This window comes from Zingiber officinale, chromosome 6A, assembly GCF_018446385.1.
Source record: "Zingiber officinale cultivar Zhangliang chromosome 6A, Zo_v1.1, whole genome shotgun sequence".
NCBI classification, from domain to species: Eukaryota; Viridiplantae; Streptophyta; class Magnoliopsida; order Zingiberales; family Zingiberaceae; genus Zingiber; species Zingiber officinale.
In genome coordinates this window covers 118,287,183-118,311,238 of record NC_055997.1, presented here as the reverse complement: position 1 = coordinate 118,311,238, position 24,056 = coordinate 118,287,183, and the positions used below count along the sequence as shown (strand labels likewise).

Here is a 24,056-nt window from a genome sequence, read left to right as displayed (position 1 = left end):
CTTTATTTTAATCAAAATAATTTAAAAATTATTTACGGTTTTGAAAACATTTTGAAATATTTTGTCAAAGTCAAATAGAAATAGTTAGATTAGTAGAAAAAAGTTTAGACAACCAATCTTTAATTTTGACCAGAATAATATTTTTGAACAAAAATATTCATTATAACAATTAAATAATTAAAATTAGAATATAATTATGACAAATCGTGATAACTTTTCCTAACATGTAAAATTTAATTTTTATCCAAAAAAATTAAAGTTTTCAAAAATAATGTCCAATAATTTTTACTAATAAAAATTTTATTTTTAGTAAAAAATATTGTAATAATTCAAATAATATTAAAAAATATGAAATTTTTTTATTATGATAGAGAACATCATGTTTTATTATAGAAAAATAAAATTTTCAAAAATAAATCTATAAAATATTTTTAATTTTCAAAATACGATTTTGGTTAAAAAATTTATAGAAAATAACTTAATGGTAAAACAATTTCAATTTTTTTTATTTATAGATAATATTTCTATTTTGCAAAAATAAAATTTTGATCACAAAATATGACAAGAAAGCTAATGAAATAATTAATTTTATCAAAAAGATTAAATTAAGTAAATTAATTTTCTAGCATGCATAGAAATTTATTTATTGAGCTAAATATGATTTTAGTATCCAAAATAAATTGTTTCCTATTGGATTAATCAAAAAGTTTTATGGTATATGATTGTCTAGATATTTTTCTAATTTCACCCTTGTGAAATCTAAAATATCAATTAAGACCTTCATAATTCTTAAATTTTCAATTTCAAAGAATATATGAATTTTTACATGGATAATTATTCTTCAATTTTTTTATTCATGCTTTCATTTTTCATTTTCAAATTGTCAAACATTACTAAAAGATATGAATTTACTAAGTTTAATTTTAGCTTAGCATTTTTATTTTCTAATTTTAGTATGTTTTTGAAAAGTATTTTAATAAATTTAAAAAAAATCAGGAAGTAAGGTTCGTACCTCACTTGCCTCATGGTCTGATGCTTCGTCTTCATTATTGCTTTCTTTTGAAGATCGTCATCCTTCGTCGATGCTCATTTCTAAGGAACTTTCATTGTTCCTTTGGTGGTCTGCCATCAGGGATAATCCAACGTATTCTTCTAACAATGATTCATCCCATGTCGCCTTTAGCTTCTTGTGCTTCGATCTTGTTGATCTTTTGCCCTTGTCTTTCTCCTTCTTCTTTAATTTAGAGTAGTCATCCTTGATATGCCCTTCTTCTTGATAGTTGTAGCATCGAACTTTCCTTTTGTTCTGAAGGTGCTTCTTTACCTGTGACTTATTAACTTTATTAGCTTTAAGAAATTTACTAAAATTTCTTACCATTAAAGTTGCCTCGTCCTCATCGATTGATGCTTCAAAGTCTAGATCGTTCGTTCTTGCCTTCATGATAATTGTCTGACTTGGCTCCTTCATTAATTCTGTAGATCTAGATTCGTGAAGTTCTAAAGTCAAAAACAAATTTTCTAATGAACTTACCTCAAAATCCTTAGAAATGTAGTAGGAGTCAACTATGGACATCCATTCTTGTGTTCTAGGGAAATTATTTAAAGCGTACCTTAGAGAATCTTAGTTTGTTGCTTTTTCTCTGAGATTCATGAGTCTGATGATCAGCTCCTTCAATTTAGAGTGCAGTTGTGTCACTGACTCTCCTTCTTTGAGTAGGAGGTTCATTAGTTGGTTCCAAAGCATGTCTCATCTTGCAAGCTTTGCTTCGGACATTCCTTTATGTAGCTCTAGGAACTTCTCCCAAAGTTCTTTTGCTGATTCATAGGGGTCGATCTTGCTGAGTTATTGAGATGGAAGCACCCTTAGCAGGTAGAATTCAACTCGTCCATTTGTCACAAAGTTTGTTTGTTCTTTCTTTATCCAAAGGTACTCTTCTTTTTCTTCTCCTTTTTGATCTTTTGGAGCTACAAAACTGTATTTAATTATTAATAAAACCTCAAAGTTGATTTTAAAAAATACCTCCATTTACTTTTCCTATAAGGTAAACTCCCCCTCAAACTTTGGTGGATAGATACTTGATCCGGCTATCGTCTTGTTTGCTTTGGTTGGCGATTAGTCATTCTGAAGAGTCCTCGCTCTGATACTACTTGTTGGTCTCATGCGATCAGCAAGAGGGGATGAATTGTCTGTAGAAACAAAATAATTCCTTTCTCATTCTTTAGACTTTAATTAGTAAGCATAATTAATTTAAATAAAAATAAACTGAACAATTAAAATAAAGAAGTGGCAAGGAATTACTTGGTTACAATCTAGGTGATTGTTAATCTAAGACTTTAAAAATGCTCCACTAGAAAAACTCCTTTGTTAAAGGCGGAGTAACCTCTTACAGATGTTGATAGCTCACAAGAAAGACTAGGAAATGATTACAAGACTTGTAGTTTAGTTATTGTTAAATTTCTAGCTCTAGGAGTCTTTTTATAGTCCTTGGAAAAATCTATCTATTACTTAAAGGCACCTCCAAGGAGGACCAAAGTGCCTCCAACAAGAAAAGTTTTATCCGCTGAAGATAAAACTTTATCTTCAGCTAACGGCTATTGAAGGTGCCCTCAAGTGGCTAGAAGATGTTTTGGCACTATTCATGTGAGGCGCCTTCCAAACCATTGGAGGCGCCTTCTATTAAATAGATCAACCTTCCATAACCACGTATTGATGGTGCCTTCTATATTCTTGAAGGTGTCTTTAACAACTCCTGTCAAACTTTAAAGTTAGATTTGGAGTTGACTTTTCTTCGTGTGGGTGATACTTCGGCCATCCGGAGTTGAGCTCACCCGAACCCAACTCTGACCTCGTCAAGCAGGCTTCCTCCCAGCTTCTCATCCCTCAAACATCACGCACGTCGTTCTCGTCCACCGATATACTCTTCTATTGCACCTCGTTCCTCGGATGCACCACCAAGTCCCTCGACTCACTCTCATGCCATCCTTCTCACTAGCTACATCTTCTACTAGACTTCTTATGCTCCTAAGTTCATGCACACTTAGACATAAGACATCAAACATAAATAGGACCTAACTTAACTCGATTGACCACATCAAAACTACCATAAGGTACTTACAATGGACACCTCTGGCTGATGAGTACTCGACCTAGCATGCTGTTAGTTAGAATAATTATAGGATGAGAAAGAGAATAAGGACGCAACCTTTGAGGGGCTAAAACTAGCTCGTACGTCAATTTCTCAAGAGCAGAGTAGCTGTATTCAGTATGTTTCAATAAATGACTCAAAAAATACATTGGTTGCTATTCGTTGTCATCCTGATGCACTAACATCGACCCGATGACCTGCTCAGTGGAAGATAAGTATATCTATAGTGGCTCTCCGATGATGGGCTTTGTGAGTACGGGTAAAGAATATAAATAATTTTTAAGCTCCTCCAGTACTTTGTCGCACTCAGTATCCCAATGGAACTTGGTAGCTTGACGAAGTATCTTAAAGAACAGCAGACACTGATCGGACGATTTTGAGATGAACCAAGAGAGAGTAGTAATCCGCCTGATCAGTCGCTATGCTTCTTTCAGATTGCAAGGCGAGGAGACATCTTGGAGAACCTTCACTTTGCTTGGATTGGCATCAATTTCCCTCTCAGTCACGATGTAACCAACAAAGCATCCACTTTTAGCTCCAAATATGCATTTATTGGGGTTGAGCTTGACTCCATATTTCCTCAGGGTCTGGCATGTCTCCTCTATGTTTGCACATAAATCAGCAGCTCAGAGGGATTTTATTAATATATTATCAACGTATACCTCCATGTTTATGCCAATCTACATTCAAAATACCTTGTTCATGAGTCACTGGTATGTTGCTTTGGTGTTCTTCTATCCGAACGACATGATGTCATAGTAGTAGATTCCAGTGATGAAGCTGACTTTCTCTTGATCTTCCTAGGCGAGTAGGACTTGGTGGTATCCTTGGTATGTGTCATGCGTGCATATCAATTCACAACCAGCAATAGAGTCCACCACCTGATCGATGCTTGGTAGAGGATAGTAATCTTTTAGGCACGCCTTGTTTAGATCTCTAAAATTCACATAGATCCACCACTTGTTTTTCGGCTTGGACACCAATACTACATTTGCAAGTCAACTCAGGAATTGCACTTCCAGGATATGTCTAGCTTCAAGTAGCTTATCCACTTCCACTCGGATAATTTGATTCTGCTCTACTTCGAAATATCTTTTCCTTTCTTTACCGGCAGAATGTTCGATCGGACATGCAACTCATGCTGCATTACAATAGGCAAAATATCTGGGAGTTCATGGGTTGCCCATGCGAAAATGTCCTTATTGTTTCTCAGGCAAGCGATTAACTTTGCCATTTTCTCGGGGCTTAGATCAGCTGCAATAAAAGTAGTAGCCTCCGATTGGTTGGGATAGATTTCTATTTCCTTCTTTTCTTCATAGATTAAAGTTGGAGGAGTTTCTTGGATTGCATTAACTTCGAGCCACTGAACTTTCCAAGCCGCTCGATATTCAGCCGTCACAATTTCCACATAACATTTGCACGCTACAAGTTGATCTCCTCTAACTTCACCAACCGAGTCGTCTACTAGAAACTTAATTTTCTGGCAGAATGTGGAGACAACTACTCAGAATTCGTTGAGCGGCTGTCGGCCAAGTAGTACATTGTACGCCGAGGGTGCGTCCACCACAATGAATTTTTTTTCGACAGGTCCTCATGAGTGGCTCTTCCCTGAGAGAGATAGCTAGCCAAACTTGTCTGATCGACTATACTTCATTTCCAGTAAACCCGTACAGTGGTGTTGTCATCGGTTAGAGCTCATTCTTGCCCATCTGAAGTTGATCGAATACCTTTTTGAAAATCATGTTGACCGAACTGCCTATGTCAACAAAAGTTTGATGAACAGTATAAGATAGCAATCATAGCTTTAATAATGAGGGCATCATCGTGAGGTCTCTTCACCCCTTCCGAGTCTTTAGGACTAAAACTAATCTCGGGTCCTTGGGCTTTCTTCTTACTGCACTCGACCTCGTGAATTTCTAGTCATCTTACATGTGATTTTCTGGCCCAGTTAGAATCACCGTCGATCAGGCCACCTACTATCATGCCAATGTTACCTCAGGTTGCATTGCTAGGATTCTCTTCCTCCCGAGTTGATTGGCGTGGTGGTTATTCGGTGGATACCCGTGCAGGTCTTTGATTGTCCTTTTGTTAGGGCAGTTGCTAGGTCAAATCGGTTGGTGCATTGTTTTGACCTAGGGGTCCATTCAGTCGGTAATAATGTTGGCGGTTGGGAGAAGGAGACCGTCGGTGGATTTTTTGATGGTCGGTCGGTGCTGGCTTGAGTTAAAGTGGTAGCAATCTTTTGTGTTGTGAGTCCTCAAGCGATGATAGGTGTAAAACATTGGAGTCCATGGTCAAGACTTGGAGACTCGTGGTCGATCGGCTTCTACATGCTGGACCATATACGACCTTGACTCGTGTTGTAGTGGCGGAGGGCTCGATCGGGGCCCTTTAGGTGGCAAATTATTGTTGGTCAATCGGCTCTCAAGAGCAGCGCCATGCTTAGGAACTACCTCTTTTTCTGAGTGAACTGAGTTTCTTTAATATTGATGTATTTGGTAGCTCGTCCGAGTAGATAATCGAAATCTCTTGGAGGCTTTCTGATGAGGGATCGAAAAAAATCATTATATATGAGCCCCTGGGAGAAGGCATTCATCAAAATTTCTGGGATGGCCGAGGGGACCTCTATGGTTGACTTGATTAAATTGTTTAATGTAGGTCCTCACATATCCTTGGGCCCTTGCTTGAGTGAGAACAGATTCATCGTCATCTTGTGGTAATGACAGCTACTGGCAAAGTGATGAAGGAAGGCTATTTGGAAGACCTTGAAACAACAGATGGAGTTGACAAGTAGTCGCTTGAACCATCTTTGTACTGAACCACCAAAGTAGTGAGGAACACTCAGCACTTGACTCCCTCTGTGTACTGGTGGAGTATGGCCACATTTACAAATTTTAGTATGTGGTCCTCAGGGTCGATTTCTCCTACATACTCCCAGATCGATAAAGGTCAATAATGTTTCGATAGTTTTCCCTCCAATATACCTTTGGAGAAAGGCTTGTTTGCCCTCTCGGGGGAGTCACTCATCATGGGGGCCTTCTCCTTATGGATGTCCTGAGCAGGAGCATTCTCGAAAGACGATCCTTACATCCTTTCCATGTTAGTACCCCAAAGTAATTTTGATATGATAAACCAAGCCAGGTTAGGTCATGTTAGTTTTTAACCCTTATGTCTAAGCGTTCATGAACTTAGGAGCACAGAAAATCGAGCGAAAGACGCAACTAGTGAGAATGATAGCACAAGAGATAGTGGACGAGCTTGGTGCGCCCGAGGGACGAGGTGCTACGGAAGAGTACATGGGTGGACGAGAAGGAGGGGCGCAGCATTTCCAAGGGATGAGAAGTTGGAGTGGAAGATTGCTTAAAGGTCAGAAGTTGGGTTTGGGTGAGCCCTATTCCGGAAGACTGATATCACCCAAGTGGAGTCGAAGCCAAAGCAGAAGACCCAGACCTAAGCAAGCGGAGCCAGAGCAAGAATCCGGACTTGGTCTAGGTGCTCGGACCATGAAACTTATCCGGATCACATCAAATGCAATATGTTGCGATGGAGATAAAGTTTTATCCCCCTCTAGGAGCTTGGAACCCTTCCAGGCACCCCGACCAGGGCTATAAATATAGTCCTGGTCCCAGAAGCCTAGATAGAACACTGAACAACACTTGAGAACACTTGTAAATGATTTCTTTTGTCTAGCTTCATATTTTTAGTACTTCAACTGCTGTGTAGAGGCTTCTCTACCTGAAGGAGAGTTTGGTGTACTTTTCATCTTCCTTGGATTAACAATCTCTCCGATTGTAATTAAGTAAACTCTTTTATGCCTCTTCTTTGCTTTAGTTTCTTATATTTATTTTATGCAAGTGTTAATAATTATTAAGCTATAAAGTTAGAGAAAGGTTTTTCATTTTTCTTTGTAAGGCTATTCACCCCCCTCTAGTCGGCCGATAAGGATCCTAACACTCTGCTTGGCCCATATCCTCTGGGCGCGTTCGGAACAACGCTCTATGATATGCAATCGGTGAATGCAGCACCGGTGGTAAGCTAATCGACAGAATGGGTACTCGAGGAAAGGCAGCTGGAGGAGGCTGGATCGGCTAAAACCCGATCAAACCCTCCACTCGGGTTTCGTGTTCAACGTGCTGGTTAGTTGTGGATATAGCGAGGTCATTCGGTAAATGGCACTCGGTCGTTGCTTGTCGTTGTTGCACCATTTTAGTCGCGCCAACTTCTATCAACATCTTCAGTTCTTCTTGCATCAAGGTTACTATGGTGAGTCATCCAATCTCATCCATCTACACATCTCGGATGCAGGTGAAGTTCCCCAGATGACACCAAATATAATCCTGTCCGAAAGCAGTGAAAGTTGTTGGTTGGGAATGTGGATAAGATGCTTACCAAATGAAGACTTCAAGCTGTCATGTGTGTTACAAAGAGCGTTAGTGTTGGGCAAGAGAAAGGGTCCCCAGCGTTGGCTCTCTGAGGCTCAAGTCAGTGATTGGTTTCTGGATAGGAATAATGAAATGAACAATAGTAATGAGTGTGTCAGATTATGTAGCATTGCATACCTGCGCTTGTAGATAGAGACCCCCTTTTATAGTGTCACTGTTGTATATATGTACGAATTTCAAAGCACTTCAAAGAACAGATAGGTCATAAAGTGACTCTAACACCTTTCCTAAAATGAGCCTACAAATCTTTATAATTTGATAGGCTGAAAACTTAGAAGCACGATTTACCTGCAGAATATTCTCTATCCTCCATGACACAAACTGCTAAAAAAGTGTATTAATTCATCGAGTTGTGGGCCCCGCAACAAGCTATTTGACCAACCAATCAAATCACTGATATAGTCCAACCGACCCTTCTTCCCAAACGGTACCCAATCGGTATTTATGAATGTAGTGGATGATTTGACTTCCTTATTTGACCCGTAAGCAACCAAGTGTCTAGCATGTTTGATCGGACTATATGTCTGATCGGCCAGAGCACTCAATTAGGGTAACTGATACTTGGCTTAATAGTCCATCATTGTTTAAGAAATCCGACTTCGAGGCACGATCGGCTGGAGGGCCCGATCGGATGAGCCCCTCGCTTAACCTTCCACCCGTGCACAAGGTTGGAAACCAAGGGTCGGCCAATCCAGAGATCCAGTTGGTCTAGGCGGCCATTCTCTTGTTTCGGATGATGTTGACAACCCTTTAACTTTGACTCCCATGTCAACTGGTCTCCTAGACTTTAACCCATCCCAGAGGGGCCCACCTTAAACACTGTATCATCCGGCATGCTCCGATCCTCTCCTCTTCAATCTCTAGCACTGACACACATCCCGTTAGTACACTCGATCCTCTCCCCTTCCCTCTCCTCTCTTAGCAATAGCTTGGCAACGCCCTCGTAGCGAGGTCACGAGGCCTACCGCAACCTCAGCTATGTGTCCTAGTCGGGCAGCCGAATGCATGCACAACCCTGGCAGTGCAATCGATCACGCGCCGTGCAACCGAAGCCTAGCGGTTGGCCACGCACGCAGCGCTAGTTGGGTGCTAGACGATCATGAGCTCAGCCATGGCCTCAACCCTAGCCGCAAGACAATCAGTGATTGAGTTGAGTTCTAATTCTGGAATTTAAGTTTTTGAAAGTTGTTAGTCGAGTGATTAACATACCAATGTATTGAACTTGCTAAACAAGAAATGATGGCCGGAAGTGTAGAATTTGAATGACACAGTTAAAAACCCTTGAATTTGAATTCTGAATTCTAAAATGGAATTTCTATTGTGTCAATTTTGTTTGCTATCTTTGGACAACAACAATTAGGGTTTGATTTCTTACTGTTTCAATGCTCAATGGGATTTATGTTATGCAAAATTTTTCACAAGTCAAATTGAAACTTAGGATTAAATTTAGATTGTAATGTTAATGTTAATGTTAATGTTAGTAATTCACCGTAAGAGATAACTTTTGACCTACATTCTTTAATAAAATTGATTACTAGATCCTTGTTTCATTATTAGGTCCAAGAGAATAAGTGATATAATATTGAAAGAGTTTAATTTTATTTTTAGCTGTATCAAAAGTGATTATGCTCATCTCAGGCGTCCCACATAGTTCATTCACAGGTTATGTGAAGAAAGGTAAATCATAAGGTCAACTTATAGCAAATCGCTAAGTGGATAGGGAGTGGGAAAAGAATTTTTTTTGCCTGAGGGCATGCTCCCATCGGGATTTGATTTTAAGACATTATGTATCGGGATTTGATTTTAAGACATTATGCAATGTAATTGATTTTAGCTAATTTTTTCTTGCTTTTGTTATCTTCAAGTGTGCGGCATTTTCTGAGCTATTATCTCTTTTAGCAGTGGAGTGGAGGCAACACCATTTCTAAGCTCTTAGCTCTAATCTATTTCTTATCTTCTCTTTTAGTGCTAATATACTTCTTTTGAGGTTCAAACTTAATGTTTAATTTAAGTTTAAGTGCTATGGATAGTATTAGATTTTAATGATTTACTTAAGATTAAGTTTAAACTATATGCATGCTTAGTTTTATACGTTTAATAATGTTACAAATTTATTTATCATTAGGTTACAATGTATATGAATACAACTTATAAGTACAATAGATTAAAAAATAAATTTATCATTGAAAAATATTTTGATGAAGTTGGAGAATTTGTGAACTTTATTAACCGTCATCCAAACTATATTAATGGTGACAAGTTATATTGTCTGTGTAATCATTGCAAATGTAGAAATATAATTTTCCGCAATGAGATGCCATGAAAGTACATGTAGGTAGAAATAATTTTATTCCAAATTATTACAATTAGTACTATTATAAAAAGCCTTATTTGTTTCAGCCAATTGAACCTTATATTGCTTCATCATCTGATTTTTGCATGTAAATTTCACTAATTCTTCCATATTATAAGTGATTATTGTTCTGATTTAATTATTATTTGGAATGTGTACATATTATAATGTTATTTTGCATATTTAATCATGTCAGATATTGCTACAATACACGGTGACCTGATTATTTTGAGAATTGTTGGGGATTGGTAAGTATTGATGTTATTAGTAATTCCATGATTATTTTGAGGATTACTAATATATTATTTTTATGTAGTTTTACTTTCGATATTCATAATATAGCTCCTTATATAAGCAAAAAATTTAAAGAGTGTCAGTGCACTTCTAGTTGTACATGAAGGTATATAGATCAAGATCTTAAAAAATTTTATTATTGAGATTTTTTGGTAAATAATTTAAATATTATTGATACTATATAATATAACATTCTTTTATACTAATTTTTTTTATATTGTTGTAGAAAAATTATATTTGAAAGTCAGTACGTAAGGTAGAATTTAAAGGAACATGGAACAAATTATTGTACAAAATTATAAAGAACTTTTATACAAGTGGAGAAGGAAGAGAATAAGGTCATCCCATATAATAGATGAGATTTGGGATACATAGAAGAACATTTGAGCGGTAGAAAATGATAGTAAAATTCATCAACTGCTCAAAATAATAGAAATATTGAGCTCGCTGGCCCAAGCATCGAATCCACAAAGCATACGGCTAGATCATGATCTATTGTAGAGCAAGCAATAGACTTGATAAATTTACTATAGAGGAAGAGGATATTAGATGATGTACTAAATGATATATATCATAATGTTCTCGATGGAAAGAAAAAGAACTCTCTCTATGACTTTGTCTCTTAGGCAAAAGTTGTATATGATCGTACGATAGCTCCTAAGCTCATGGGTCATCCAGTTCTTCATCTACTCGAGTGGAAGCATTAATACAAGAAAATCAAGAATTGAGGGTTCGGGTCACAAGATTAGAGCAGTCTCAAGTCAATCGGCAATCGATTGATGATTAGGTGAAGACGGCTATAGACCAGTAAATGTAATAATTCTTCTCTTACTTTCCATTAATCAGTCCTTCTACTTTTCCAACGCCGCATGATTTTAACTCACGAGAGACTCAAGATCCGAACATTCTTAATAAATAGCTCATAATAACAATAGTTCTTTTAAGGTGTTGACCTTCAACTTAATTTTTTTTTCACTCAAAAAATATAAAAAATGATTATGTTAATTTTGATATTATATGCAGTTCTAATCATATTACATCTTTTCAAGAACAATGTAGATAAAAGGTTAACACATGAAAAAATAGATTTGATAGTCTATCATTTAAGGTATATATTTTTTAAAAGCATGTTAAACTTGTGTTGATTAGTTTTTACATTTTCTGATAAGTAGTTTTAACTTTAGATTCATATATGAATATAATTGTTTCAAACTAAAAAAATATAGTGTAGTTTGAATTATGTATTTATTCTTTTAATAACCTATCATATTATACTTACTACACGTGGGATGATGAGATATGATAATGGATGTATTAGTTTTTGAGATTTGGATTGGGATGTAAAGGATTTAAATTATATTATTTTTAAACCATGTACAATATTTTAAATATTTTTTTTTTGTTAAATATTGTGGCAAAAGGTGAATACGCTCGCCCCCAGCGCCCCCGCCAACCCGTCTCAGGACCAACACGGAAGAGGAAAATCACGGGCGGCTACTAGCCTTTGGAATAGTGACTAGCACATAAAGGAAGTATTTACCTTGGCTTTGTCGAGATTCGAACCCCAGACTTCATTGTGGCAACACCTCATGCGCTAGCCACTAGACTCGTTCGAGGAGACATTTTTTTTTTTTTTGGTTAAACATGAATGTTGCTTTGTTGATAATTTGATTTGTAATGTATTTGAATGTGTTTGTGAATGTATAGTTGAGTTAAGTGTTGAATGTTGATGTTTAATATTATTATTGAATGTATGAATATAAATAGAATTGAAATCTCTCAATTAGGATGGTGTATAAATTTTAATTAAAATTAGTGATAGAATTTATTATCATCACTAAATTAGCGTAAATTAACGGCAAAAATTTAATACTAACAACAAAAAATTTATTTCCGTCACTGAATTTTTTTTTTCCCATCACTTAGCAGTTGGTAAACCTAACAAGAGACTTTTAATTCTCTAACCCAACCTTAAACAGGTCAAGTCGAGCACAAAGTTGACCCAAGTTGAGGACAAGTCGTAGCTCGGCAATCCATGCTAACGGGGTCACGGGGCTAGTCTAGCACAAAGATAATGCAGTCCAGAAAAGAAAGAAAAAGAAAAGAAAAATAGAGAGAGAGAGCGCGCGCTTATATATACAACAAGAACACACATAAATCACGGTCAATGATAAGATACACGGAAAAAAGAGAGTGATAAATTTGTATATATACAACAAGAACACACATAAATCACAGTCAATGATAAGATACACAGATTCATGTTTCTTCTGGTACTCTATTCGACTCCATGGTGTAAACAGGTATTTGCCAGCGTTTGACGTTCTTCTTTGGGTCATCAGTGAGGCTTCTGTCATTCTCATCTTCCTTGAAGGTTTTCACATATGTTGTTGCCGCCTTCACGACTAATCTTTCCACCATGAACAGCTGGTAATTATTGCGAATAACTGGGTCCAATATGTCTGAGAAGTTCGATGAGAATGCCAGCTTATACCTGTGCATGGTGTCCAACTTAGTAATATGTTACGTTGATGACCATGTAAGAAAGTTTGTCTAGTGATTATTAAGTTAAACAAAAGAAAATGTCTAAACATGGTACCTAGCAGCAAGTGGCAAGAAGAAGCCTGGTGATCTCTCATTTGAAGCAATAAAAATTGTACGTCCGGGCGGAATCCATTTTGCTATTCTCTGTTGAATGAACTCAGGGCGAGTGTCTCTATCAAGGTGAGGATGGAGCGTCCTTGTAACTCCAAACTGGTCCTTTCTGGTTTTTATCTTATCCCCTCGGCGCACGTGAATAGCATCATAATCACCTAGCAAGCCTTTGATCTGCAGCAAACATTCTTTTAGAGTAGGCCAATATATAGTTACAAGCAGTGTTATCAAAAGGGAAGGACAAGAGACTAAAGGGCTAAGTGTCACACCTTGGTGCCTATAGTTGGTGCAAGGAGACTCTACTTGGTCACAAGGAAAGTTCTAAGGAGAGGGGAAAAGAAAAGAAATGAAAAAAAAAAAAAAAGTTGAAATGCACAGGGATTCCAAACTTTTCATTGTGATGATTGCCAGGGAATAATGTTTCATTATGATTCAGGTTAACCATATTGTTTTAACATGTTGATAATATGGTTTAGGCTAAATTGTTTTATGGATAAGATATGTGTGTTGGGATTGGTATGAAGGAGAAATTGCATTGGCGTGAGCAAAAGCATATAAGTATATTCTTGCCAAGCTTTAATCCCTAGACATATACTCAAGCCGATAGAATGGAATAAAACAAGCTTCAAGTAGACATGATACGAACCACACCCTCTACTTCAACATGTGACTCAATACCTGAAAGGATCAGCCAGGAGTTCAGCCACCACTAGAAAGATGAAGGAGGGATTGAGCGTGAAGAGGAATTAGATCTACATCAAGATCCTAAATTCCTTACTCTTTAGCTTAAGTAGCATCTATCCATATCATAATGATGTTATTAGATCTAATTCAGTAAGATTGAATCCAACAGTTGATCATGAGATATAATCTGATCCGTTGAATCCATTAAGATTCAATCTAATGGTTGGTGATGAGATATACCATTAAAATCTCAAGACTATGCTTAGTGATGAATCAATCTCATCCAATGGATCTTAAGATCCAATCCAAGACTCAATGATGAGATCCAATCTCATCCATTAGATATTACACAGAATTAATTAGGATTAGATCACATACTTCCTCTAATTTAGTCCAAATTAAGAATTCAATTAATCTTTAATTGATTTTCAATTTGACCCCCAAAATCCACTAGTGCAAATTAACCTGTAACAGATCTACTCTATTAGATACAACCAAAGGCTTTGATTTCGCATGAAGACCTTCGTCATAGATTCAGGCACACAGATTGGCATCTAGTAAGTTATTCACACTGTTCACTATGTCGGAAGTGGAGGCGTCCACAAAAGCTTGTTGCAACATGATTACAATGCAAGAGAGTCCACTTACCATCTTAGCTTCAAGAGTCCCCCTCACACCTATTACAATTCAGACATATAATGACCTATAAACTTCTTGCTCTAACGGCATGTTGAAATTGATTAGCTAACTAGTTAGCTCAAAAACTCAAATTATTAGGAAAAAGCCAATTTATATTTGTATAATGAATCACTGCACTTGTCCATGTGGAACCACTGAGCATGGAACCTACTACAACGTCATTCAGATAGTTTAGTTGTCTAGTGTGCATAACTAGTTTTGTGGATGTTGATAGTTTAAAAAAAATGATAATAGTTGATTTGATGCCGACCTCCAAATAGGTGAGAACAAACATGGCTTGATAATGGTGGTGATGACACTAGATGATATGATATGGGCATGGTTATTTTATTACAAACTTTGATTATATGGTTGAATCTTTTGTCAGAGTAGTTTCAATATACAATTTGAAGTGTAACTTTAATCCAACTTCATGTGTGATTGAATCAGTCTACCAAGGAAGGCTCTGTATCTGGGTTTTGAGTGGTAGATGACTTGGGTGGACTATTCTCAACTCACAACCAATCACAGGATACGTATTAAGACATGTAATGATTCTACAAAAAGATGTATGCACTTGACATTCTGGGTTGAGACAAACAGCTATAACATTACTATAAAAGAAAGATTGAACAAGCAAATTTATCTCGATACTTTCTACAATTGTCTTCTTTCATACAAAGGTCCTAATTTTGCTCCTAAAAAAGAGAGGTTTCAGAAAATTAGAACCTTGTTTGCTGCATCTCTTAATTTTGGGGCAGCCATAGTTGGGAGAAAAGAATATGGAAGCAGAACACTGGTGCGATTGGTTCGATCCTTGCACTCCATAAACCTAGACAGTTACCAATTTATCATTATCAAGCCTAGTACTGGGTAATAAGCTTACTCCAAGATATAAAACTAAAAGAATGACAAACCTAGCCCTAGCCTCAAATATTACCATGCTAGGGGATTAGCTGTGCGGTTTATTAGCAAAACACTGGAAAAATGGCTACTTGTTTTTAGGACAACCTTGCCAACTCCTTCAACATGTGCCACTCCACTGTCTCCTAGTTTCATACTTGTTGACAGTGCATGGGACCACATCTTTGAATTGTCCAATATCACTTCTACTTTACTCGAGATGGCATCAAGATCATACAAAGAGTCCATTGCACATGAATTTGCTGCCCACCTGGAGTACATTTTGAATCAGTGAAAGTCATTTCAACACGCAAATTATTAAAACTAGAAAATGCATAAAAATGTAGTAGCACCCAACACTATCTAAGAGTGCAATATTGTTGATACTCGCTAGCCATCTGCTGTGACAAGTGTAATAGACAAATCGTCCAAGTTTTAGTTTGGACCTACCAAATTATTAGGACATCAGTAAGCTGTGAATAATTAGATAAGTGTGAACATCATAGTGACTTAGTTGTTGTATGCCAACTCCTGTCCATTGGTTAGTCACCGGTTCCTGCACCACAGGGAAACCTGGCCACCCCCTAATCAACTATGTTTGCTAATATCTAAGATCGTGAATTCAAACCTAACCACCCCATAGTCGACTATGTTTGATAGTATCTAAGATCCTGAATTCAACTAAAATGTCTGCAAGCGACTTACCTTAGTTTCCATCATTGAGAGATTATGTCTCAAATGATTACTGAACAAATGAAAGAAAAAATAACTCTCTTTCTAAGGTAGCTATTGTGTATATTAATAAAGAAGACTAGATAAATCTCAAGCATCCAATGACTAAAAAAACAAAAAGTAGTTAGCAACTTTAAAGGGACAAACTTAGTTCTAGTTTAAATAGATTTGAAAAACAGCAGCAGACCAAATCCTTACCTTTAGCTGCATTAAGAAATTCTACTTTGCAGTTTTCAACTAGGCATAATCTAGTATATTTCTATACAATATTAACTTTTATTCTTTTAATATTCTAAGATATCATTGTTTTATATGTTTATGTATTTATCCGGTGTTTCTTGGTCCTCCATTTCATTTTTTTGTGATGTCACATCTGCAGGAGTTTAGAGAGTTCATCTATTCTCAACATAATACCTTACAAACATCCTACATATGCACTGATCCCTTGAAAAACATGAAACCCTGTCTCCTAAGGTAATGGCTTAGTCAAAAGAAGAAACTCAAATTTTGTGAAATTTAATAAACTATACAGGGTTATATTGATATCATGATTATGAACTATAACAATCTTCCAAATATTCTAAAGTGAATAGTCAGAACGTCAGAGAATAAACTTATCGATTTTTTGAAACAAATGAAGAAAATAAACTTCTACTCAGTATGCATATGCAAGTAAAACTATGTGATCACACCTTTCATCAGAACTTGCATTGCTTTGCTGGTGGAGGATCCCTTTCTTGTTGTGCAATGGGTTGATGCACATTCTAGAGGGCATCACTAATACTCTGCATGAAAAATCCATGCATTACACAAGCACAAATTAACCACTCATAAGATAACTTGCAAGAGAATGACTATATTTGCTGTTATTGATGTAGCTTTTCCCTTTCAAATGATAAGCTTATCATATTGTCTAATGTTCAGTACAGAGAGATTGTTGTTATGTTGACATATACCATGCCTCTTCAATTTGTCAACACATCCTTTTGAGCTATTGAGATACTCCTTTGAGAAGATGTACTCCTTTGGGTAGTCAACACCCTTTTAGGTAGCCTTTTGTCCATAGACGAACCAGTTAGGTATATGCACCCTTTTGGGTAATCTAGGCACGGGTTCACATTGGCATACCCCTTTGGGTAGTTTAGGAAACTCTTCGGGCTAGCATACTCCTTTGGGTAGCCTAGGCACCCATTTGAAAAAACACACCAAGTACTCTAAGCATCCATTCAAATAGATGCACCGTTTCGAGTAGTTTATGCACCTCTTTGGATCAATGTTAGCCCTTCAAGTATACTCCCTGGAAGGGCTCTCATCAGATCAAATCAAAGACAAATTAAAATTGCTCACAGTTTATCTTATTTAAGTATCTTTTATTTTATCATTCACTCTAAAAAAATAATTTTACAATAATCTATACTCACAAATAGATTATCCATATTTGTAATTGATCACATTGTATCCACATTACAAGAGATTCGCAGACTAGAAAGAAAGAGTCTGCTGTCAAAAAAAATGGTATCCAACCCAGAAGATGAGTGCGACTGAAGAGCTTCAAAAGAACGACGTTGTTAATCAAAAGCGCTCCAAAAGCAGTCTCTTGAGAAGGCACATCTAATTCTGCATTCCTATTCAACGCATTGAAAGAAACCTCAGTTTGGATCACTTGAAAGGGATTTGCCCTATCATGGAAGAAAAGCTAATGCACCTAAAAATGAAGGAGCACTAGGCCATTACAACTAACAATGCTTACGTAAAGATCGTCTAGTGCACAGGATAGGAGGCAGACCGAAAGAGAAAGACCGTAAAAGGGGAAGAAAGACTGGACCTTTGGAGGAAGAGAGCTTCCTCTAGGGCACATCGGAGGCTGGACTCTTGATGCCCCAATCCGGCGCAGGAGTCGCAATGCTTCCCGGGACAGTCGATCCGCCCTCCCCAATACAGGTACTTCCGATCCAACCCTCTCGATGGCTCCCTCCCCTGCGGCGAGCGAGGAGGATGGACCAGAGGCGAAAGGAGGATCCAGACAATGGCGACGGCCACGGAGGCGGTGACAGACAGAAGCGGAATCAGGAGGGCCGTGGGCTTCTTCTGCTTGCCCCTGTGTGTGCGGGAGGAGGTCGCCATGATAGAGAGCACGCGGAGATCTCCGCGACCGCAAGCGAGAACGATCGGGGTTGCCGTAGTTTAGCAGAGTGACAGGTAAAGCTGCTGCTGCTCCTTCTGCCGCGAGATGTCGGATGAATTTATTATTATTTTATTTTTGCGAATTATTTGCTTGATTTTAAAATTCGAAATCCTTCAAAACGTTAACAACATTTTAAAAATAAGGCAATTTATTTTAATTTAATAAAAAAATATTATATATAATACTATTATATTAAAATTGCTATTTTTTAAAAAAAATTATCAAAATTGTTTTAGCAATTAGGGTTACTGGAAATTATTAGGTGTTATAACCCTCAATTCTCCATTGGTGTTAAAATTAATGTGAGGATATAATTTCCACCGAAGTGTCATTAACACGTTGAAAAAATTGAACGCGTTAAAAGGATTGATTTTATATATAAAAGAAGTATTTCTCACCTGGGGCGTGCATGCAACCGGTGATTTTTTTAATTAAAAAAATAAAAATTATGCATGATGTTTCTTAATTAAAAAATTAAAAATTTAAAAATCATGCCCGTGATGTTTTTTAAATTAGAAAATTTTAAAAATTATGCACGCAGGTGGTATTTATTTTATTAAAAAAATAAAATTTTCAAATTTTGAAATTAAAAATTAAAAACTAACGAATAAAATTGAATTGATAATATATTTTTAGATGTTAAAATAAAAATTAAAGGACTAGTAACAGTGACTAGTTTATGATTATTTTAATAAAAAATAAATTTTTATCTATAAATATTTATTATTTTACTGTCTTATCCAATTTATTTTAATCATACAAACACCTAAATTCTTCTAAAAACTTTCTCTCTATTATATTTCTTCGAAATAGATAAAAGTAACCCACGATTTTTTAGAAAATACTTCTTACCCAAATTCACAAATTCCACCAAATTATCTATATTTTTCATATCTACTAAATTATCCATATAATTTATACCCGCCAAATAATTCATATAATTAATATCCACAAAATTATCTATATAATTCATGTCCACAAAATTATCCATCTAATCCACATGTAACCAGTATATCTTTTACATCTCCAACGGAAAATGAACCATTTACTCCAACTTTTGTTTCGGAGACTTAACTGTCTGACCGTGAATTTCCAATTGAACTCGCAAATTTAGAGAAGACGGATTCTGACACTGCGGATAGAAGAAAGTGGTCAACATGGAGTAAGGTTGAACACAAAGTTTTAGCGAGATCGTTTGTCACTATTAGTGATGATACAATCATCGGTAATGATCAGAAGATGGATGCTTTCTGAGGACATATTGTAAGCTACTACAATGGAAATCATTCTCTAGGTACACCCAACAGAATTACAAGTGTCATACAATCACACTAGTATAATACCATTTAAAAAAAAGGTATGTCACTTCAATACAAATTACAATAGTACTTATAGTGTGTATTGTGTTGGTGCAGGTTGCACTAATAGTCTGGTTGTGATGTATAACAAATAAGTTAAAGTTAGATGGGTTGTTTGTCTAACGCTTCTACCAAGTATGTAGAAGTTGACTAGTTTAAAGGACCTGATACCAGGCTGAAATCCAGCTAGATCCGCGGGATCCGATAGTTGGTGGGAAATCCAACTAGGTCCGTGGGGCTCGATAACTGGTACGAAGTCCAGATAGGTCCGCAAGACTCAATATCCGGTGGGAAGTCCGGTTGGGTCCGCGGTGTTAGGACCGTTGGTTGGCTAGAAGGGGGTTGAATATCCCTGCACAAACAAAACAAAACAAATCCTTCTCGGACTTAAAGGAACACTTGCATAAATAAAAGATAAATTGAAAAAGACAGAGGCTCATAGGATTTACTTGGTTACAACTGGGGAGATTATTAATCCAAGGAATAGAGTAGCACTAATTTCTTCTTCAGGTGGAGAAGCCTCTTTACAACAGTGTAAGCACAAAAAATGAGAAGCTAAATGAAAACTAAGGTGCGTACAAGTGTTGATGCAAGAATGCTTGTTATTCTTCAACTTCTGGACCAAGGCTATATTTATAGTCTTGGTCGGGGCGCCTGGAAGTGTTCCAAGTGCCTAGAGTGGGATAGGTCCGCAAGACTCAATATCCGGTGGGAAGTCCGGTTGGGTCCGCGGTGTTAGGACCGTTGGTCGGCTAGAAGGGGGTTGAATAGCCCTGCATAAACAAAACAAAACAAATCCTTCTCGAACTTAAAGGAACACTTGCATAAATAAAAGATAAACTAGAAAAGATAGAGGCTCAGAGGATTTACTTGGTTACAACCGAAGAGGTTGTTAACCCAAGGAATAGAGTAGTACTAATTTCTACTTCAGGCAAATAAGTCTCTTTATAACAGTGTAAGCACAAAAAATGAGAAGCTAAATAAAAACTAAGGTGTGTACAAGTGTTGATGCAAGAATGCTTGTTATTCTTCAGCTTTTGGACCAAGGCTATATTTATAGTCTTGGTCGAGGCGGCTGGAAGCGTTCCAGGTGCCTGGAGTGGGATAAAACTATATCCCTGATGCAACGGTTAACATCCACGTCAAAGTAGATAAAATTAGGTTCCTGGCGCCCAGACCCTAAAAGTCAATAGGGTTGACTTTTTTTGATTTGACCCTCTGCTCTGGTGCTGCTCGCCTCAGTCCGAGTCTTCCACTCCGGCTCCGCTTGCTTGGGTGATTTCGTCCATCCGGAATAAGGCTCACCCAAACCCAACTTCCGACCTTCTTGAGCAACCTTCCGCTCTGGCTTCTCGTCCCTCGGAAACGTTGCACGCCTCCTTCTCGTCCACCTGCGTACTCTTCCGCAGCACCTCGTACCTCAGACGCACCAAGCCCGTCGGCTCTCTCCCGTGTCGTCCTTCTCGCTAGCTACTTCTTTTGCTCGACTTCCTGTGCTCCTAAGCTCCTGCACACTTAGACATAGGGTTAAACATAACAGGAGATAACTTAACTTGTTTGATCACATCAAAACAACTTTAGGGTACCAACACGCCAGACCTGACAACCAGCCGAAGTCCAGTTGGGTCTGCAGACCTGACAACTGGCGGGAAAACCTGGTAGGTCAGAGGCAAGTCGAGTGACTGCAAGTGATAAGTAAAAGTAAGCAACTGGAGGAAAGATCCAGTGACGACGCATTCTCTAATGAGGGAACTGTATGTGTCGGTCCAGCTTAGATCCATTTGGGAAACCTAAGCTGAGACCTTGACTAGATTTTGGTCTTGGGAAGACAAGATCTAATTACTACTCATAATCTATTATGTTATGCTAACTCTATTTTGTAGGGTAAAATATATTTTTGATTGTCTGGACTAATCTTTTCTTGCAGGTGAAAAGGCTAAAGAAAAGGGGTCGGGCGCCCGGAGCTGGTCTAGATGCCCGGACCAGGCTCGCCTAGGCAGTGTCGTGGGCACCCAGGCGGTCCGGGCACCTGGACTTAGTCCAAGTGCCCGAACCCAAAAATTGATCCACAACCTTACATAGAGTGTGTCGATTGGCCGAGCCACATGGTCCAGACACTCGAAGGGGTTCCAGGCACCCGGGAATAGACCTATTTAAAGGCCTTGGACCCAGAGCTTCAGAACGACAGTTGCAACGACTTTCTCTTCTACTCGGTGCTCCAAAAAAGTTCCTGCGACACTGTGAAGCTTCTCCAACAACCGGCGATCAAGATTCTTTTCTTTTCATTGTTGGTAACATTGTTTTATAGTTCTTGTACTTGCATTACTACATATAACCTATGTCCACTAACTCCCTAATGTTAGTAACCCCCCCCCCCCAAAAAAAAAAAAAAATCTTATCTTATCCTATAAATACATACTTCTTGTGTGAAGTATGTGTGTGAGAGAAAAAGAAAGAAAAGGAGGGAAGTCTAAGTAAGAAAAGAGTGGTAGTCTCTATCTTGTTGAAAAGAACAAAAGAAGGGTGTCATTACACATCATTAGGTTAAGGGTTGAAGCATTGTGACATAACATTTGATGCGGTGATGATGAAGGGCCCCACTCCGCTGCCATGGTGGAAGTCAAAGGAGGTCAAAGTCAAGGCGGTCAATACGCAGATGGCATCGGCCGATCGGGCAAAGCATGCCCCGACCGGGGAAAATGCTCCGACCTACCACCGTCTTTGACGCGGAGAGCATTCAAACAACCGATACTCAAGAGAGAATGATGTGTAGAAGCCGAGCCGAGCGGCTACCCCGCTCGGCCAGATAGCAAAGTCTGACACCGACAAAGTTCAACCTCTACCGAGCGGCTACCTTGTTCGGCCTGACAGCAAGTCTCGATAGTGGTATAGTGGAACTTCGTTCAAGCAGACAAGGAGTATCGAGGTTCTAACCGACTGGATGAGGCACTAGAGCGGTGAATAGACGGTCGAGCGACCTGGTGGTACAATACACTGTTATCTCTCAACATCCTTTTGAGAATTGGTGTCACCGACACCAGGCATGGACTGTTAGAAGATCGTACGGCGGAAGGTTTCACTGTCACTTCAGATATATGCTCGGTTTGTTAAGGTATTGTGTTAGGGACACTTTACTGATAAGTCTTTTCAGGGAAAATTTTGAGAAACATGCTCGCCTTGGGAAGCGTACACGCGCGCTATCAGAGCTCTATATTAAAGGGAGTTCAAGTATCGACGGAGGTACGCAATACACGCGATATTCATTATTTTCACTACAGTAGTCTTCTTGTTGCTCCGCTTTCCACTTCATCGCCGATGACTGACTTGAGCGTCGGAGGGCCAACGCCGGGGACCCCTTCCCTGGCTCAGCACTGACGTAATCTATGTTTCAGGTCCGTACGGAGTCCATAGGAGGTCAGCGTGAGCGCCACATCCCCAGTTTTCCGTCTCTTTGACTTTCGGACAGGATCATATTTGGCACCGTCTGTGGGAATGCCACCTAAATCCGAGCTGAAAAGATGAAGGATGTTGGACGACTCACCATCGTGATGCTCACTCAGGAGGAGCTTGAGATGCTTGTTCAAGCCCGAGCAGCCAAAATGATCGAGCAACAACAACAACAAGTGCTAGCCGATCGACTAGCGTCGTAGCCTGCAACATCGGCGGCTGATAGGCAAGCGAGGCAAGAAGACCAAGTGGAACAGCTCTCCGTATGGGGGTAGAACAGAAGGTCGACTGACACGTAGGGGGAAGCACCACCTGCGCTGATTCCTTCCATCGAGCCTTATTCCAAACCCCCTCGGAGATAGCCCAGGCACATCAAGAGAGGGGATCTTCAAATGATGCTCCTTTTCGGAATATGCGCAAAGGCAAGGCGTCCCGGAGCAACGCATCTCTCGAACGGATCAATTGGTAGTTCTCGAAGGAGATCCTACAAGACCCTCTGCCCAGACATTATACTCCGCTGGCGATCGAGACGTACAACGGATCGACCAATCCAGATGATTATTTGGATCGATTCGACAACGAAGCCACACTGCATCAATACACGGACGGAGTAAAGTGTCGAGTCTTTCTCACTATGCTCTCCGGATCGGCGTAGCGCTGGTTCCAAAGACTATTGAACGGCTAATACGGAGCTTCAAAGACTTCTGAACCGCATTCCAACATCATTTCACCAGCAGCCGACGCTACCAGAAGACTAGCGTCAGCCTCTTTGCCTGAAGCAAGGGCCCAAGAAAGCATCCGAGTGAAGCATCCTTGGGGGTGAGTTGGTCGCGAAGGGCTGTTTCTTCTACCGATCGGCTGTTCTACTCAGTGATTAGGAAGTCCTCAGCTTCCTTGAGCTTTTGGGCAAGGGCCCGAGCCTCCTTATTCTTCTCCTCAAGGTTTGCGATGGCCCGGTTCTTCCGCGCGTTGGCTGACTCGATTTTATTATCAAAAGTAGTGACCTGTTTATTGAGCCGCTCCAGCATCGTGGCATGTCCGACGCTCTTGTACCGTTCGGCCTTAAGTAGTTTATTGCTCTTCTCTAGAGCGGCTCTGAGTTTGGCCACCTCGGTGTTTGTTTGTTCCTGAGCGATAGATGATTGACCGATCTACGCCTTCAGTTGCTTTACTTCCTCC

General features: G+C 38.7%; 1 protein-coding gene across 2 annotated transcripts; it reads right to left on the bottom strand.

The window, feature by feature from the left end:
* Positions 1-12,365: 12,365 nt before the first annotated feature.
* On the bottom strand, positions 12,366-18,108 carry LOC121997695. Of its 2 annotated transcripts, XM_042552249.1 has the most exons (6): positions 17,713-18,108; positions 16,580-16,672; positions 15,193-15,426; positions 14,982-15,084; positions 12,835-13,064; positions 12,366-12,729 (listed from the first exon to the last, which is right to left on the bottom strand). In XM_042552249.1, exons 1-6 carry the CDS (start codon positions 18,009-18,011, stop codon positions 12,495-12,497), a joined length of 1,194 nt encoding a protein of 397 aa, XP_042408183.1. In that variant the 5' UTR covers positions 18,012-18,108; the 3' UTR covers positions 12,366-12,494. The 2 variants fall into 2 exon arrangements, with proteins under 2 accessions (XP_042408183.1, XP_042408184.1); XM_042552250.1 differs by lacking the exon at positions 14,982-15,084 and having other exon boundaries at positions 15,264-15,426.
* Positions 18,109-24,056: the final 5,948 nt, after the last annotated feature.

Bases quoted from the DNA above. Each gene is read 5' to 3' on its own strand.
- LOC121997695 (XM_042552249.1), bottom strand. From the start codon at position 18,011: ATGGCGACCTCCTCCCGCACACACAGGGGCAAGCAGAAGAAGCCCACG. The intron at 15,427-16,579 runs GTGTGATCACAT...AATGTACTCCAG, and splicing joins AATGCAAGTTCTGATGAAAG to GTGGGCAGCAAATTCATGTG. The intron at 13,065-14,981 runs GTTCTAATTTTC...TGTTTGCTGCAG, and splicing joins TAAGAGATGCAGCAAACAAG to ATCAAAGGCTTGCTAGGTGA.